We start from the raw sequence: 19,699 nt of genomic DNA, 5'->3' as shown, positions 1-19,699 counted from the left end.
CACATGTTGTGAAAGCATGTGAGAGAGCACATGTACACACACACACACACACACCAAATTTAAAACAAAAGTCTTTGGCATCAGTTCACAGTTCATTAAGAAAAAGTTATGGAGGGGGCCCTGGTGAGATGGTTTAGCTGTTTTCAAACCAGGGTTGACTAATAACTGTAACTCTAGTGTCAGGGGATCTGATGTGTTCTGTTTTTTATGGGTACTGTATATACATGGTGCATAGATACATATTCAGGCAAAACATGCACATAAAATAAATCTTTTAAAAAAAAGGTTCATGTATTGAAACTTTAATCATAAGTGGGGCAATAGCAGACCTTTAAGACTTCGAACCTATTGAAGGTCCTAGAGAATTTGAAGTGCTTTCCCTCAGAAGGCAATATATTCTCCTGAAGTATGTTCTTATGAGAGTAAACCTTGACTATCTCTGGCTTCATTGCTTTCTATGAGACCCTTTGCTCTTGTGTGTTTCTGCCATTACCAGGGATAGAGGCGTGTAGACTTGATAGCTCGGCCTAAAGACTTCTTTTCTGAGACCTCCACTCAAGTGAAGTGGGCATTCTTGACTTTGTATCACAGAAGAATTTGAGTAAGTCAGTATGAAGCAGAGTTGAAGTCTAAGAAGAGATTTTAACATCACATGTGCACGCATGCACACACATACACACTTGTGTATGCAAACAGGAGTAAAAGAAAGGTGCTTAGGGGAAGCTTAAGACAAATACAGACGTGGGTGTGGGCTTTTCAAGGGTGAATTTTCCCTATAGTGGTATAGTAGTCATCTATACCATTTTGGTGGCTTTGAACATTTAGAAATATTGAAGTGTTGCTGAGGAACTTAAATGAGTTGATAGAGTGATTGCTGATGTGCATTGGATAGGATTACAGTTGATAGAGTAAGACCATGGGTCAGAGCATTGTGCAAGAAGCTAAGATGGTTTAGTGTAGTTCTGCACACAGCTGAGGATTGCTGTGAATCTGGCTCAACAGAAGGAAAACAGACCTAGAGCATGATGAGACTTTCATTTGTTTTATTCTGCTTTTGAGTCCTAGCATACTAAACTCACCTGGAATTCACTGAGTAGCTGAAGATGACCTTGACTTTCCAAATCTCATGCTTCTACTAGGATTACATGCACATACCACCGTACCATGTCTAACATTTTGAGGGTTTGTTGTTGGTTTTTGTAATTCACTTGTGCCTTTCTTGAGCATGGATTTTAAAAATAACATTACAGTGTTACAGTTAAATGGTTAGACATGCTTGTGAGTATAAATGAAAATTGGTAATTTTGTTCATGAGTTCGCAGAATTTCTGATTAAGAAAAGGGTAAGGTCATATTATATACTTAAGCCTTAGGTGTGGTCCAAAATGATTTTAACGATTCTTATCTGAAAATATTCATATATTAAAAGAATATTGTCTTTTTAATGTAGGCCATCTTCACAGGAAATGTGTTGGTATTATTTCTTTTTAATTATTTTAACTGAACTGTGTGTGTGTGTGTGTGTGTGTGTGTTTAGTATGTATATTTGCCCTTAGGTTTACATATTGAATCCAGAAGGTAACATCAGGTGTTTTCCTTTATTACTTTCTAGTTATTTTTTTTTCTTTTTTAAGATTGATTTATTTAACGTGTGTGAGTACACTGTTGCTCTCTTCAGACACACCAGAAGAGGGCACCGGATCGGTTGTGAGCCACCATGTCGCATGTCGTTGCTGGGAATTGAACTCGGGACCTCTGGAAAGAACAGCTAGTGCTCTTTTTTTTTTTTTTTTTTTTTGGTTTTTTGAGACAAGGTTTCTCTGTGTGTAGCCCTGGCTGTCCTGGAACTCACTCTATAGACCAGGCTGGCCTCAAACTCAGAAATCTGTCTGCCTCTGCCTCCCAAGTGCTGGGATTACAGGTGTGAGCCACCACTGCCCAGTGCAGCTAGTTCTTTTAACCCCTCCATGAGAGGTTAAGAGGGGCCATGTCTCCAGCCCCTCTAGTTTATTTTTTGAGACAGTTTCTCACTGTCCCTAGAGCTTGCTGCTTTGTCTAGACTGACTGGCCAGAGACCTTCTGGGATCCTCTCCTCCACCCAAGCTGTGCTGAGGTGACACGGCGTGCTGCCGTATCCAGCTTTTATGTGGGGTGCTTGGGATCCAAACTCAAGTCCTCCTGCTTATATAACAGGTATTCTACTCTCTCCCCAGCTCACATGCTGGAATGATTTCCTGTCGTCTGGTGAGGTTTAAAGTAGACTCTGTCCTGAAGTTCCTTTCCCTTATATCCCTCCAGCCTTCCTGTCTCTCTATCCTGCCTCACCACTTCACTTCTCTTTGAGGATCTCACCAAGGCCTGACATGCCACATGCTTGGCACCTCCAGAACTTCTGAGTCAAATAAACCTCATTAAGCCCTTTATAAAACTTGTTTGCTTCATATATTTCATTGTAGTGATGAAAATGAACTAGAACATAAGGATTTTTTTTTCAAAATTATATATCTCTATATTTGTGGGGATTTATTTATTTATTTATTTATTTATTTATTTATTTATTGGTTTTTTGGTTTTTTTGGATTTGGTTTTGTTGAGACAGGGTTTCTCTGTGTATTCCTGGCTGTCCTGGAACTCACTCTGTAGACCAGGCTGGCCTCAAACTCAGAAATCTGCCTGCCTCTGCCTCCCAGAGTGCTGGGATTACAGGCGTGTGCCACCACCGCCTGGCAATATTTGGTTTTTTGAGACAGAGTTTTTCTGTGTTTCTCTCTGGCTGTCATGGAATGCATTATGTAGACCAGTCTGGCCCTGAAGTCACAGAGATTTGCCTACCTTTGTTTCCCAAATACTGGGGTCAATACCCTTTCTTGTTACTGGTTTTTGTTTGTTTGTTTGTTTGTTTTGCTTTTTTTGTTTTTTGTTTTTTTTTGGATTTGGTATTTTCGAGACAGGGTTTCTCTGTATAGCCCTGGCTGTCCTGGAACTCACTCTGTAGACCAGGCTGGCCTTGAACTCAGAAATCCGCCTGCCTCTGCTTCCTAGAGTGCTGGGATTACAGGCGTGCGCCACCACCATCTGGCTTGTTACTGTTTTTTTTCAATTTTTTAAAAATATGTATTTTTATTAGTGTGTGTATCTATATGTGTGAGTATGAACATGCTTTCACAACATGGTATGTATGGGGAGGTCAGTAGACAACTATGCCATCTCTATTATTCTACATTGTTTTTTTTCTGGTCATCATGTTGCCCAGGCTGGCCCTCTGACTCCCAGGCTCTTGTAGTTTTCTTGCCTGGACATCCTGAATAACTAGAATTAAGGGAACAGTTACCTTGTACCAATTACTAGTTTGAACAAAATTGCTAAGGCTCTTGTTTTGACTAGGGATAGATAATACTAAGGTCAAAGTGCCCAGGATTGCTAGTTGTATATGCATCTAAAAAAGATGGCAGGATTGATTGGTCTTTCTTAGTTTCTTAGAACAAAAGTTTATAATATAAAGGAGATTTATATTAAGTTTGTGGCCATTGCTTCTCCACGTTTTGGCTAAGATCAAGTGAAAAGTTTGTGGCCAAATGGGCATATACTAATGTTCTCTTATATCCTGCTTTGTTGTGTGTGTGCGTACATATACATGGCTGTGTATGCCCTTATGTGTTTTGCACGTGGAAGATTGAGGCAGGATTGTGTATTCAAGTCCAGTCAACCTGCCCTAAATAGGTTCAAGGCCACCCTAGGCTTGGTAGAGAGATAATCTAATAAAAACAGAATAGTTGAGATTAGAAAACTGAGTCAAATCTTAGTTTTATCTCAGAGTAAACTGATGACAAATCATTTATCTTCTATATTTGAAAGACTTGTTTCAAATACCTACTGATTTTAGGGTCCAGTTATAGAATCAATAGAAGATTCTCCACTAATCTTTCTCTTCTATCTAGCTACTACATGTTATCTGGTTGTATTCTTCTGATCGCAGTACCTAATCACTTTGACAATATTTCCTTAGCTAGGGAAGAACATCTAACCCAAGTACAGCCAGTGAATATTTGTCCTGGTATTTAAGGTCTAAGATGCAGAATAAAGTAGTAGGATCTATCAGATATAAAATCAGTAACATATCATTAGCCACGTACCATGTGGAGAATGCTAGTCTTTATAGTAAGAGAGATTGAAGCCAATGAATGTGAAAGAAATCAGGAGAAAGGCTTATGGAATCATAGCAGCCTTAGAGTTACAGAGACTCAGTTATATCCCTGACCTTGCTGATTGATTTTCTAACCCTTTTGGTTATGTGATTCAGTTGAGCTAAATACTCCCTGTCAAGTCAGAGCAACTTGAGTTTAGTTTCTGTACATAAACTTGAACTTGGTTGTAGTGCTCTGCTTCTAACCCTGATCCTTCCTCCATCAAACTGTAATATTCTTCTAGGGTATTTTCACAGATTAATTTATCTTTTCCTAACTTGTGGGTGCTTTAGCAAACTTTTTCTGTATTTAGAGTGTTTTTGGCTTCTTCTTCTATGGATCAGTCTCTCATGTTCCTTGCTCAGACTTTCATCCTATGAAGTGTTGAATTTCTTGGACTCCCCCCCCCCCCCACTAAGTCATATACGACTAAAGCATGCATAGGGATTTTGTAGAGGATACAATTAAAATATCTGGGGTTGGGGAAATGTCTCAGTGATTGAAAGTACTGACTGCTCTTCCAGAGGACCTGGGGTTCAGGTCCCAGCACCAACGTGGCATGTGTTACTCCAGAGCATAGGACATCAGTAGACATGAACACAGCACACAAGTACACATACAGGCAAAACATAACATTAAATAAGTAAAATATTAGAATAAAAAGGTAGATTGGGGCCGGGTTAAGGAAAATTTGGACAACTAACCTTAAATGGCTTATTGTTTATAGTAAGAGTGTTTGACAGAACTTTCTGGGTTTTGTTTTGTTTTGTTTTTTTGTTTTTTTGATTTGGTTTTTTCGAGACAGGGTTTCTCCGTATAGCCCTGGCTGTCCTGGAACTCACTCTGTAGACCAGGCTGGCCTCAAACTCAGAAATCCGACTGCCTCTGCCTCCCAAGTGCTGGGATTACAGGCGCGCGCCACCACCACCCCGCTTGACAGAACTTTCTGAAGTGAGGAAAATGTTCTTTATATTTGCACTATCCATTAATACACTGTTAGCTACACTTTGAACACTGTCTTAGTTAGGGTTTCCATTGCTGGGAAGAGATACCATGACCAAGGCAACTCTTCTAAAGGCAAATATTTAATTAGGGCTGGCTTGCAGTTCAGTCCCTTATCATCATGGTGGGAAAGCATGGCAGACATGCTGCTGGAGGACCCAAGACTTCTATATTTTGGTCAGAATGCTGCCAGGAGGAGGCTCTTTCCACACTGGTGGAGCTTGGGCATAGAGACCTTAAAGCCCACCCCTACAGTGACAGACATACTTCCTCTAATAAAGCTACATCTCCTTTAATAAAGCCACACCTCCTAATAGTGCCACTTTCCGTGGCCAAGTATTTTCAAACTACCACATACACCGGATACGAAGTGAAGTTTCAAAAATGTGTTGATATTTATGTATATGTGTGTATGCCTAAGGGCATGTATGTACACCATGTGAACGCAAGGGCCCACAGAGGTCAGAAGAGTCTTTAGGTCCCCTGGAATTGAAGTTATAGATAGCTGTGTCCTGCCATGTGGTGGCTGGGAAGCCAACCCAAGTTCTCTGTAAGAGCAGTCAGTGCTTTTAAACCATAAGCCATCTCTTCAGTCTCAGAGAAAGCAAATTTTAAGTTTAAATTTTAATCTATTCAAATATTCAGGCTGATTTTGGAACTTACTTTATAGCCAAAGCAGGCCTTGGACTCATGGCAGTCTGCCTACCTCAGCCTCCTGGTGCTAGCTAGCATTACAACTGTGAACTGCTATGTTCGTGTGTGTAAGGACAGAATCATGGTCTTCTTTATGTTTTTTGTTTGAGACGGGACTTTACGCAGCACAGCTTGGCGTCAGACACATGATGTAGCCTAGGATGATCGTGAACTCCCAGCCATCCTGTCTCACCTCCCCAGTACTGGAATCACAGGTGTTTGCTACCATGTCTAGCTAAAAGAATCTACTTTCTTTGCTGAATATTGATGCTTTTAACAAGGTTAAAAGAATAGAAGGCTGTGTTGATTTGAGATGGACCATGAGAAGTGAAATACTGAGAGTTGAGTGAAAATTTTAAGATCTACAGTGCTGACCAATAAACAGTTGTGAATTAAAGTTTAGAGAAGAATGGAGAAGCCTGGGATAACCATACAGGATTTTCATAGTTGTCTGTGTGGAAGTGGTGAATGCCCTGCCAAAGAGGAGTGCACGGTTTTTCAGTAAACAGCATTGTGTCACCACTTCACTACTATGACGCGTATGAAGTAAGTCAAAGAGAAGAAAAGACTTTTTTGGCTCATTTTGAAGGTTTTAGTTTATGACTAATAATCCTAGATTGCTTTGGACCAGTAGTGGTGCAGTACATTACAGCTGAAGCTCATTCACCTCACAGTTGGGAACCCAGCCTTCTTTGGTATTTCTAAAACCCATTTAAAGGATTGACTTAACTAAAACGTTCTGCTACCTCCTGACAGTCTTGGCTGACCAAGACTATTGTGGTGGTGGTTGTGGTAGTGGTTGTGGTTGTGGTTCTTGTTGCTATTATTATTGTTGTTGTTAGCATTTTGTCTATGCTCTGCCTCACAGTTGCCTGGCAGGCGTGCCTGACTCACTTTCTCTCTTGCTCATGCCTTCTTGCTCCCACTCTGTTCTCTCGCCCCTTCCCCCTCTCTCTGCATTCTCTTCCCCCTCTACTCCTCTTCTCTGATCTCTCTCTCTCTCTCTCTCTCTCTCTGCCTTTTTCTGTCTCTACTACCCTCTTAATTCCCCTCCCAATGCCCTGAATAAACTCTATTCTGTACTATACCATCATGTGGCTGGTCCCTCAGGGGGAATGGATGCCTCAGCATGGGCCCACCAAGGCACCTCCTTCCCCCATACCTGACTACACATCCACCAAACATATCCACTCTCTCTTTATCCTTTTATAAACACATCTATAATAATAATAATAATAATAATAATAATTTACAAAGGTAAATATGTTTACTATGTGACATTGAAGTCCATATTAGCCAGGTAGTGGTGATGCTTACCTTTAATCCTAGCACTTGGAAGGAAGAGGCAAGTGGATCTCGGAGTTTGAGGCCAGCCTGGTGTACAGAGCAAGTTCTACAACAGCCAAGGCTACACAGAGAAACCCTGTCTCAAAAAAGGAAAAGAAATCAATAAAGAAATATTTATTCAAGCAAGTAGTTTCATTGATCATTTGGTTTGGTCTTATATTGGTTAAGGTTAGACATTTTATTAAATAAGCGAGAAAGCACAAATTCAAGCTTACTAATTGCCACTCTTAATGTGGCCAACTATCAATCATTGTACTGTATCATTTCTACCTATAAATTCACAAGTCTGTCATTAAAAGTGCATATTTAGTCATGTTGCGAGTATACATAACAAATTCCAGTCTTTAAAAAAAAAAACCGATCACTATACAAACCTAGAAGAGAAAATGTTTAGCTCCATCTGGAATTTTTCTAATCAGTAGTTGTAATAAATGATGCATAAGTAGATTTGAAATTTTTGTGTGTGTAGCTGTTTTGGCTGCACATATGTCTGTGTACCATATATACACAGTGCCCACCCACAGAGGCCAGAAGAGGGCATCATATTCCATGGAACTAGAGTTAGAGATGGTTATGAGCCACCACTTAAGTTCTGAAACCAAATCTGGGTCCTCTGGAAGAGCGATCAGAACCTTAACCGTGTAGCCAATTCTCTAACCTCAAATAGAGTTTATATATAAAAGATTAAGAAGAAATCATTGAAGAGGATGCTTTAAAGCTTTTAAAAATACAGTGTGTTCACATGCGAACATACAGATTCTGAATAATTTTATCTTTTACTTGAAAAAATTTGAAATCCGACTTGCCATCTAAACGTAGTTAACTGAATCAAACAATTATTGTTGCTTTTTGAGACAGAATTGTTACTTTGTCTTGGAACTCACTCTGTATACCAGGCTGGCCTTGAACTTAGTGATCCTTCTGCTTCTACCTCCTGAGTGTTAGGAGTAAAGGCTGGCGCCACTATTGCTTCGCAATTTTTTTAAAGATTTATTTATTTATTATATGTAGGTACATTGTAGCTGTTTTCAAGCACTTTTTCTTCTCTCTTCAGCACTGCTTGCTCCAGCCCAAAGATTTATTTATTTATTATATGTAGGTACACCGTAGCTGTCTTCAGACACTCCAGAAGAGGGCATCAGATCTTTTAATGTACATTGGTGTTTTTTCTTGCATGTGTCTCTGTGTGAAGGCACCATATCTTCTGGAACTGGCGTTACAGACAGTTGTAAGCTGCCTTGTGGATGCTGGAACTTGAATCCAGGTCTTCTAGAAGACCAGCCAGTGTTCTTTAACTGCTAAGCCATCTCCCCAGCCCCATCAGTGAACTTTTAAAAAATTATTTATTTGTATGTGTTTCCATGGAGGCCAGCAGAAGGGTGTCAGATCTCCTGGAGATGGAGTTACATGCAGTTATGAGCTGCCTAATATGAATGCTGGAAACTGAACTTGGGAACCAGACCTGGGTCCTTAGAAAGTTCAGCAAGTGATCCTATCACTGAGCCATCCTGGCCCCAGTTCATTAAATTTTAATAGATTGCCCAAATACTGTAAGTAGGCTCACTATTGGTACTTTAAGATATAAGAATGAAAAGGTTCAGGGTTCTAAAGGTTGTATTTTCAAAAATTTAAAACATGTTTACAAAACAAGTTAATTCATACCCTATATTATATCATTGTTGGCACATGTCTGTGTGTATTTTAGTGTAATATGTATTAGCAAAAGACAAGTTTGAATAAGAAGAACCATCTAGTCTCTTTCAGTCAGTATTGATTGGAATGCCAGACAGGTAGTACTAACAGCAAAGCTCAAAATTCTTGCCCTCCTGGAACTGTTGTCAAGAAATACATTCAAAAATGTATTTGGCGGCTGTATGTATCATTGTGACACTTAGAAGGCTGAGATAGCATTTCTGCATGTAGTGCAGCCTGGGCTACAAAGAAGGAACCTGTCCCAAGCAATATACAGGTAAATTACATTTGAACTTTGGTCACTGTCCAGCTCTGGGTAGAGGCAAGGAAGCAAGGAAGCAAGGAAACCTTCTTTTCAGGGGGACTTTTTCCAGTAGGTGATGCATATGTGATAAGGAACAGACAGATACCTTAGTCATGTTGGATTGTGGAACTCACTGGCAGTGGAGACATGACAAGCTAGTAAGGCCAATGGAGATAGGGATTTTAGTTTGACTTTTGAATGTTTTCACTACTACTGTATATCCAGGCCCTAAAATAGCACTTGGCTTATGATCAGTATCCAGTAAATACATGTTGATGAAATTGCTTGTTTTAAATTTACATATTCACAGATACCTGCTTTAGTATGTTATTTTTTTATATCTTGGCAGCTGGAAATTTTATTTTCATTGCCTTATTTGTAATATTATTGCAGTAAAAGTGTATTAATATTGGTAACTAATCTTACAGTTATCTGACATTGCAAAGAGTAGACTTGGAAATGAACTTTAAAAGGTCATCTTTTGTTAAATTTCCTGTGTTGGAAAATTGAGTAAGATGATTAGGTATGTAACTTTAATCAATTATTTAAAAAATAGGTCAACATAATTGTTGCTCTCCTGAGAAAATAGAGAAAGGTAATAGATGTAAAAGGACTAACCCAAAAAGTTTAAGACTAACTGTGGGAAAGTGGGAGGGCAGACAGAGCACTGCTAAGCTGCTCTTTGTTGATATCAGAAACAGCCTGTCTGTCATTCACTTTGCCGTTGAAGCATGGCCTATCTCAGGGGGCAGGACCAGCACTCTTTTCCCTCCCACAAGGGCTGGGCAGTTTCAACAAGCTCAGAAAGCTCTGAGCAGTTTTTCAAGAGTTTCTCCTCCCCCTTTTCTGGGAAATTCATGGTGCGTTTGCTCTGCTTTCAAAATGCGGTAAGGTCTTCTGCTTTGTGGCTGACTGCCTTGGAGCCAGGAGATAGCCGGACATGTACAATTCGAATCATGCAGGTCTTGTGAGTAAGTTAATTTTATTTTTAAACTACTTACTATTCAAATGGCATTTAGAAAAATAATAGCTTGGATTTAGGCATTTTATCACTTTTTATCTTTAAGGGTTTTTTTTGTTTTGTTTTGTTTTTTAACTTTAAAATGCCTCTGTACTTTAGTAAGAAGCCAAGCTCCATACAGAAACGCTCCTTTCTTAGCACCTGTGTTTGGAGGGTTTTTGGATGTGTCTTTCTTTCGTGGGCAGCAGCACACACCTTGACCGGTTTTCTTGAGCATCTTTTTAGTTTTATTGAGAAGTATTTTAAGTTGAGCTTGTCTGAGCTCGATTGCTTACGTCTGACACAGTCTCAAGTTTCCAGTGAATGGTAACAAAGACTGTAGAGTGTTGTTGGTACTGCAGTGAGAGGCATGCTTCCTTAGACCAGGTAAGAGAGACAGACCAGTTTGTTTCTCACAGCCCCATGAGTTTTTACTGGGTTTTTATTTGTTAAGCAGCTGCCAGACTAAATAGAAAAGTAGCCAGGAACATGCTGATTTCAAGACGACCTTGCTGGTTACAGATAGAAAAACTACAGAGCATGGGGGTAGGGTGGGGGGAGGGGTAGTTATCCTAGTTTATCCTCAGCTATTTATATAAATTAATTACAATGCAGAGATAATTCTGGAATTCAGTTTTTTCTGTTTAGGAGTTAAAGAAGCAGTTGAAGACATCAGTCATTTTAAAGGTACTTCATAGTTATTCCTTCTGGAAGCAATTCTAGTGGTAGTTTTTACTTTCATTTTATTTTCCAGTAAATAAAATAAGGTTTCCTCTTGTTAAATATTTTCCCATTTATGAAAACTTTTAAATTGTCAACAATAAAGTATGCTTCCTCAGAAGCTTTAGAAATCAACCTGACATGAAAAAAAAATTCAGCCTTTGTAGTTATTTCGTTCCTTTTTTTCCCTAGTACAATTTTCTTCACAGTATTTGTGCTTTGAAAATGTCAGCTGTATTCTAATGAAGCTCCGGCATTGTTTGCTTATAAAGGAGCTGGTGCATTCCACTGCTTGATGGTTTATTATGAGGCGCCGCGTGAGAGGGGGTGGCACCATTTGGTGTCTGCCTCTTGGGATGGTGACTGCCATTATGTTAGCTTTGGATTGGCAAAGAAAATATAGCATGCAAGGAGCTATACAGAATCTGGATACTGTGAAGAAAATCCTATTCCTAAACAATTCTTAGTGAACCACGAATGTGTAACAGCTTGATTGAGTTGGTCACTCCAAGTGTACTCTGGAAGTCTGCATTATGGTTACAATTTATATTCTGTGAAGCACATATCTTGTTTTTTTTTTTTAAATCATACTTTTTGCTTTAATAAGGAAATAAATTTTTTTGTTAGTTATAATATTTTAATGGCTATGACAATATTTTAAGTAAAGAAGTTTAAGGAACTCAGTGTGGGTAGGGAGGGGGAGTTGGAGAGGGGCAGAGAGCCTTTCTTTCAGTTAGGAAAGCCCTGATGAAGAAAAAGAAGCAACAGATGTTTCTTCTGTTACAATTGAAGTTGTTTCATTCAAAATTCAACAGTAGCTGAAATGAGGAGAGAGGGGTCATAAATCCGACCTAAATGGCGAATAAATAAAACAGCCGTTTATCATTTATTTAAAATTCATCCTTTATAGTCAGGATTTGAGACTCAACAAAAATGAGTATAAGTTTTTGTTAAAGAGGCTTTTAAAAAGAAACCTTAAAAGTTGTGTAATGAAAACAGGAGAAAGTTTCAGTGCATTTAAGTTATAGGAAATAGAACATTATATTAGATTTAACTCTTAAAACCCAAAGTCAAATAACGTATATGGAAAATGCTTAGTTGCAGAAGTTTGTAATTTCACAAAGGCTTCAAAGGAGTAGGAAACATCAGTTGTCCATGTTGATAAGCCATTTCTACAAGAAGCATGAGACTTACAGCAAAGATTTTCTGGATGAAAAATATGGGAGAAATGTTTTGATAATTAAAGTGATATGTTGCAGTTTATCTGAAAAAATGGTAAGCTTAGGTGGTTGCGTATGGAAAAAAGGATGATGTTTATTTACTGGAAAGAGCAGGAAGGAAGATAATATGAATATAATGAAAGCAGTCATATTTTTAAAAAGTTTTTTTTAATATTTATTTATTTATTATATGTAAGTACACTGTAGGTGTCAGATCTCTTTATGGATGGTTGTGAGCCACCATGTGGATGCTGGGATTCGAACTCATGACCATTGGAAGAACAGTCAGTGCTCTTACCCACTGAACCATCTCTCCAGCCCCTTAAAAAGTTTTTTATTCATCAAATTCATTATGAATAAAGTAAGAACCTTTCCCTTTATAAGTAACACAAAGGGGAATTCTGTGTTCTTACATAATTTGCACTTATACATATTAAAGCTGTTCTTTTTAGGGTTGGGGGAGCTATATGGTCTTATATGTAGCTCAGTCTGTTAGAACTTTGGTGGGGGTAGGGGTGGGGAGGGGGGCAGGCACAAGGTTTCACTATGTAGCTCTGACTGGCTTGGAACTCAGATCAACTTTCCTCTGCCTCCTTCATGCTGGTTTTAAAGGTATAAGCCACCTTGCTGTTCCTGATCTAGAACTATTGATCCTCCTGCTTTGGTCCCCAGAGTACTAAGATAATAGAAATATGCCACCACTCCCATCTAACTTTATGGGACTCTTTTAGCTTTGGTAGTATGAGTGACTCAACCTAGGCATGAATGCTGTCATTAAGCTGTATCCTCTCAGCCTTTATACTTTTCTTAAAATCTTTACTGGGCTGGAGAGATGGCCCAGCAGCTAGAGCACTAACTGCTCTTCCAGAGGTCCTGAGTTCAATTCCTAGCAACCACATGGTGGCTCACAACCATCTGTAATGGGATCCGATCCCCTCTTCTAGTGTGTCTGAAGACTGTTAGTGTGTACTTATATACATTAAATAAATAGTTCTTTAAAAAAATTTTTTGTTATTAACAGATTGGGCCATGAATGCCATAGCACACGTGTGCAGTCAGCTCTCTTCCCCCAGCTGTGCATGACTCCTGGATCCTGAGATTGGACTCAGTTCATTAGCAGTGAGGAAAAAACACTTTACCCACTGAGCTGTACATATCTTGGGCCGCTTTATACTTTTCTTAAAGTTAGCCTTTTTGTTTGTTTGTTTGGTTTGGGATGGATTTTACTTTTTTATTTTTATTTATTTATTTTTTTTGGAGACACGGTTTCTATATAACCCTGGTGGTTCTGAAATGTACTATATAGACCAGACTGGACTTGAACTCACAGAGATCCACCTGCCTCTGCTTCCTGAGCGCTGAGATTAACGTGTATGCCACCACACCAGGCAAAGTTGAATTTTGAAAACTGGTGCTAAAGCACCAGATCTTTTTAAAACATTTTATATGTATAGGTGTTTTGCCCAAATATATTTCTGTTCACCACTTGACATTCCTAGTACTTGTGGAGACCAGAAGAGGGCATCAGATTCCCTGAACTCTGGAAGAGCAGATAGTGCTCCTAAACACTAAGCCACCTCTCCAGCACCAGCACCAGGATTTTTTATGTTATTATTTATTATTTTCCATATCTTACTCTGTAAAGTTAGTAGTAATATTTAGTTGTCAAAAATCTTTAGCTACATTTTGAATTTTGTGCATTGGTCAAATATTATGTAGTTCCTAAATATTTGATGTCCTAAAAAGACTAGAAATAACTTCAACATTAAAGGAAAATATTAAAAATTTTTCTTGTTTTTAGCTAGGGTCTGTAGGTTTCCTTGAAGGTATTCTTCAAATAAGGATGACAGACTTTCAAGACTTTGAAGTTTATCAGCTTATTGCTCTAAGATTAAGATAAAATTCTAAAATTGATCTACATACTCTTTAAAGGAATAACAGCAGCAATCTTGATCAAAGAATATAAATTTCAATGGGACAGACAACCTTTTAAAAAGTGGTTGGCTTTATGTAGAATATGTAACTGCAATAGCATTTTTCATTTACTTATACTTAAGTATATTTTAAGTAAAGTATACATTAAGTATATTTAAATACTTTTTTTATTACTTATAAGATAGGCTCTTTGGGGGTTGGAGAGGTAGCTCAGTGGTTAAGAGCACTGACTTCTCCTCCAAAGGCCCTGAGTTCAAATCCCAGCAACCACATGCTGACTCACAATCATCTGTAATGAGATCTGACGTCCTCCTCTGGTGCATCTAAAGAAAGCTCCAGTGTACTTACATATAATAAATCAATCAATCCTTTTTTTTTTTTTTTTAAAGATAGGCTCTTTTGAAGTTGAAGTTGAGGCTGGCCTCAAACTGTGTATCAAAGTACAACCTTGAACACCTCCATAGCAGTTATCAGTGTCGATTTTATAATGTAGACAAGATTACCATGTTATACAATAAGAAAAGCAGCAGTACAGAAATCATTGGAATTTTAACATTTCAAATTAAGTCTACAAAATAGGAAGTAGAAAACAAATCAGTTGAATTATCTTAAGATGAACACCTGGTATCTCTATAGGAGTAAGTTATGCAGTCATTGTGTATTCAACATATAATGTGTGTGCATATATGATATGTATACATACCACTATATATATGGTATACAAAGAACTTTGTGGACTCGTTCTCTTTTTCTACCTTCATGTGTGTTCTTGGAACTGAACTCAACTTGTCAGGCTTGTATGGCAAATGTTTTTGCATTCTGAGCCATCTTGCTGGCCTATATTTATTTTTATTATATTTATACTATATAGGATATATATGTATTATATATATCTCCATATCTCTATCTCCATATATCTATCTCTACATCTTTACCTCTATATACTCTATATCTATATAATTCTGCATACAGGGTATATCCACATATACCCTGTATACAGAATTATACAGAATGTATAATTCTGTATTATACGGAACTCGTTCTTATACAGAATGTATACATATACCCTGTATAAGAACGAGTTCCTATTACACTATAGTTATATCTTTTCATATACTTATAAGACAGGCTCTTCTGTAGTTGAGGCTGGCTACAAACTATATAGTTTAGTACAACCTTAAACATCTAATACTAACTGCTTTCTTCTTAGGGTTGAGATTATAGGCCACTACTCTTCAGTTTTATGTGGTCCGGATGTGGAACCCAAGGCTTCATGCTTGCTAAACAAGCAGTGTATCATAGCTTTATTGAGACAAGGTCTTCTTCCATAACCCAGGCTGACTTTGACTCACTATGTAGCTCTGAAATAATTTCTTTATACTCATATATACAGATATATTCCTTAATTCATATTCATTCTTATTGTCTCTCCATTTCTATCTATATATCTAGTAGTCTTGATTGGCCTCAGACCTACTATATAGTTGAAGGTGGCTTTGAACTTTTGATCCTCGTATCTTCATCCCCCAGATGCTGGGGTAATAATTGAGCTCTACCACATTCAGTTGAAAATAGAAGACTTTACTTTTTTGAGGCAAGGTCTCAATTAATAGCCTTGCCTGGCCATACATGCAAATACACACACACACACACACACACACACACACACACACACACACAAACACGCACACAGTTCAGGCTGGCTTCTGACTTGCCACTGTCCTCCTCTTTCAGCCTCCAGAGTACTGGGATTGGGATATAGGCATATGACATCATACCTTAATTTCCAATAAGCTCTACCACAATTAGTACACTGTCCAAAGCATGTGAGGCTAGAAGACTTTAGGAATAAGATGTGCTTGTGGATTTGTCTTCATTGTGAACTCTTCATCATAAAACTAATATCTTAAGAGAAGTCATGTTTACCTGTTTATTATTTCTCAAGTCAGTATCCCCATAGAGTAATTGATAAAGTTATTCTCACTGTCTTACATAGGCATATACAACTTGAATGACTACCTATGAATTTCTTATTGGTGGGGTAGGGGTACAAGGGAAAATTTGCATGTTGTTTATATTTCTTATTCAAAGAAACCTTTTACATTGTTGTTTAGGAATACATGGATACTATATTTCAGGTAATTTTTTAATGTATTCATGGACACTTGTGTGTGTGTGTGTGTGTGTGTGCGCATGCCTGTGTATGTCTTTGTCGTCTGTGTGTTTGTGTATACATAATCATGTTACATAGCCCATGCTGGCCTTTAAAGTTCCTATAATCCTCCTGCCTCGGTTTTTCAAGTGTTGGGTTACAGATATTTGCTGCCGTGCAGGTCAGGATTCAGGAGCTTATTGTATAGTAACATTGTTTTCTACCACGTTTTAGACAACAGATTTTCAAGTGAATTTTTAGGTGACAGCTCTAAACATGGAATATAACAACACAGAACTTTGGTTTTGGTAAATTACTCATTTGTGATGAAAATCTGGCAGATTTTTGATGCTGCAAAACCCACTGACTTGAATTACATTCTGTGTACTGGGAAGAGAACTTTTTCTGTTTCTTAGTGCATATTAATCATACATAATGGATTTCAATATAACATTTTACACATGTACATAATGTATCTTGATCATAATTATCCCCCAACTTGTCTTGTATCTCCATTGCTGCGTCTAATCCCTTCCTTCTTCCCCACTTGCCTGCCTTCTACTCACCTACCTCAATTTTACCCGTGTGACCCAATGAATTTCATTAAAGTTGTCCACAGAAACATAAGTGAGAGTTTGTTTACAGTGCACCTTATAAAGTGACTGTATCACTGGAAAAAATTATTGTTCTATTATTAACCATTAAGTGTGTATAAATCTTCAGGGAAAGATGAGGGAGATAGAACTTTTTAAAAGATTTTATGTATATGGATGCTTTGCACACCAAAGAGGGCATTAGATCCTATTGTAGATGGCTGTGAGTGCCTTGTGCATGTTAGGAATTGAACTAAGACTCTCTGGAAAAGCAGCCAGTGCTCTTAACCACTGAGCCATCTCTCTAACCCCAGAGACAGAATTTTTAATGAAAATATGCAACTGAGTTTGGCCTGGAACTTGTTATATCCTTAAAACAGGTCTCAAACAGGTCTCATGATCCTGCCTCAGCCTTCTAACTCCTAGGGTTACAGATAGATTATGGAAATGTGACGGCCTGCCCAGAATATCATTTAATACAGATAGTGGGTTCTTTCCCCTTAATATGGTTATTCAGTCTACAGCCTTGTATAGCTAGTCAAGCACTCTGACCACTGAAAGTTTTGTTTGTTTGTTTGTTTAAGCTGGATATGGTAGTATATACCTTTAATCCCAGCACTTGATATGCAGAAGCCGGTGGATCTCTGTTGAGTTCAAGGCTAGCCTGGTCTCCATACTAAGTACCAGGACCAAATAATAGAGAGACCCCATCTCAAATAAAACAAAGGATTTTTAAACATTTATTATTTTTGCTGGGCATGGTGGCGCACACCTTTAATCCCAGCACTTGGGAGGCAGAGGCAGTTGGATTTCTGAATTCGAGGCCAGCCTGGTCTAGAGAGTGAGTTCCAGGACAGCCAGGGCTACACAGAGAAACCCTGTCTCAAAACACCAAAAAAAATATATATATATATATTTTTCTTGTATGTTTCTGTATGTACATAAGCATATTATGCACATGTGTGGAGGTCAGAGAAAAATGTGTTTCCCAGGGATCCAAATCAGTTTGGCAGGCTTGGTAGCAGGTATTTGAATCCATTGAACCATCTTGCTGACCTCTTACTTTTTTGAGGAAGAATCTCAGTAAATGCTTAGGCAGACCTGGAAATTTCTGTCTTTTGGACTCAGTTTCTCTAGTAGCTAGGATTTCAGGCCTTTTCACAAGACCTAGGTATGAATAAGTTTTTAGTGCACTGTAAATTTTGTTGATATTGATATATAACAATAAGATTTCTTGCTTTTTGTAGTCTTCTAAAAATACAGGACTGACAGAAAGATTCTGTGGGTAAAGGTGTTTGCCACCAAGCCTGTTGAGTTGTTCTCTCTAGAACTCATGTGGTGGAAGGAGAGAAACAACTGCAAGATGTCTTCTGACCTCCATGCTTATACTACACCTGTTATGTATGTATGTATGTATGTATGTATGTATGTATGTATGTATGTATGCAAGCAAAGAACTGTTAATGTAGGAAGCTTCAATAATCTTCCTGTAGTGTGGATCTTCTTGTCAGGCAAGAACACAAATACCCTGCAGAGGTTTGAGTGACCTATTGTGGATCATAGTGATCCCTTTTTTATTTTCTAAGGAAAAGAACTATCTGTGGCTCCTAATTCATGGATGATTTTTGTTCTGTTTGAACTTATGTCCTAAATTATAAAATATTTAGATCCCAACTTTTTTTTTTTTTTTTTTTTTTTTTTTTTTTTTTTTTAACAGAGCTGAGGACCGAACCCAGGGCCTTGCGCTTGCTAGGCAAGCGCTCTACCACTGAGCTAAATCCCCAACCCCAGATCCCAACTTTTTAATTTAAGATCTATTTCTAATTATTCTAAACTTTTATAAATAGAAAATCTCTTACTTGAGTGTAAATTAAAAACATTTTATTTATTAATACAATCTGGATGCTATCTGAGAGGAATTCATAAGCTTCATGAGATTAATTTCCAATTAAGTTTTGAGTATTTTTACAGCCATAAGTTCTGATCATGTGTTCACACCCATGTGGCCACCTCCATCTTCTATAGCCACTCAGTGGCTGTTTGTCTGAGATAAAACGTGCTGCTTTCTGTTCTCTTCACGGGGCCTATGACCAAAGCTTACTTGCCTTCGGGCCACACGTCAGTGACAGTGACAAAATAGTTAAAGATGGGATGAACATTGAGACACTAGGACATGTACAAAGAGATTGTAGAAACGAATTACTAAGCACTTTCTCTTTTATAAAGGTAAATTCAATGTGGTAGAAATAACTATTATTTTCTTAATTTGAAACATAACAGTTCTTCCCAATCAGTTTTAAAACATGAATTTCTACTTAGTTTTTGACTCAGTACGTGTCCACTGGATCCCTGAAATGCATTTTAAATGAGAACTCATGTCACCTCTCCTCGTGCCTCTCCCCCGTGCAGTGCAGAGTATAACCAGACACATAGGGAAGGACAGTTATACTAGACTAGGTGAGCCAGGCTGCTTGAGGATCTATAGTAAATGTACTAAATTATTTGTCAAAAAACAATGTACCAAAATAAGTATTAATCTGAATGAAAGAAACATGGGAAAATTAAGAATTAAGTGTTTCTAAGACTGAATAAGATAGAAAAAGAACAAAATTGTGTTTTGATTAGATCTAAAGAATGTAGTGAAGAAAGAGCTAGAGCACTGGTAGGTGAGGCCGGTGTTTGGAGCTAAGTGGCTTTACCATGCTAAAGAGAGGACTAGATATGTGCCTTGTACTTCCTTTTTTTTTTTTTAAGATTTATTTCTTATTATATCTAAGTACACTGCAGCAGTCTTCAGACACAGCAGAAGTGAACATCAGATCTCATTATGAGATGATTGTGACCCACCATATGGTTGC

At 38.1% G+C, this 19,699-nt stretch overlaps 1 protein-coding gene across 11 annotated transcripts in view; it reads left to right on the top strand.

Annotated features, from left to right (window-relative positions):
- The window catches only part of Tfdp2 (transcription factor Dp-2), a 126,595-nt gene that overhangs the window by 52,856 nt on the left and 54,040 nt on the right, over positions 1-19,699 (top strand). For 3 of the 11 annotated variants that reach the window (XM_052187614.1, XM_052187615.1, XM_052187618.1), the window contains exon 1: positions 10,034-10,188. The exons of 4 other annotated variants lie outside the window; for them this stretch is intronic. In XM_052187614.1, the coding sequence (XP_052043574.1) occupies positions 10,162-10,188 (27 nt within the window). In that variant the 5' untranslated portion in view covers positions 10,034-10,161. Of the gene's footprint in view, positions 1-10,033; positions 10,193-10,523; positions 10,609-10,869; positions 10,909-19,699 lie in introns of those variants that run through there. 4 more of the 11 variants (XM_052187617.1, XM_052187613.1, XM_052187610.1 and 1 more) reach the window with 3 other exon arrangements.

Source organism: Apodemus sylvaticus, chromosome 7, assembly GCF_947179515.1.
Source record: "Apodemus sylvaticus chromosome 7, mApoSyl1.1, whole genome shotgun sequence".
Classification (NCBI taxonomy): Eukaryota; Metazoa; Chordata; class Mammalia; order Rodentia; family Muridae; genus Apodemus; species Apodemus sylvaticus.
Note: the sequence above shows the minus strand (reverse complement) of the source record. Positions and strands in the feature narration are given on the sequence as shown.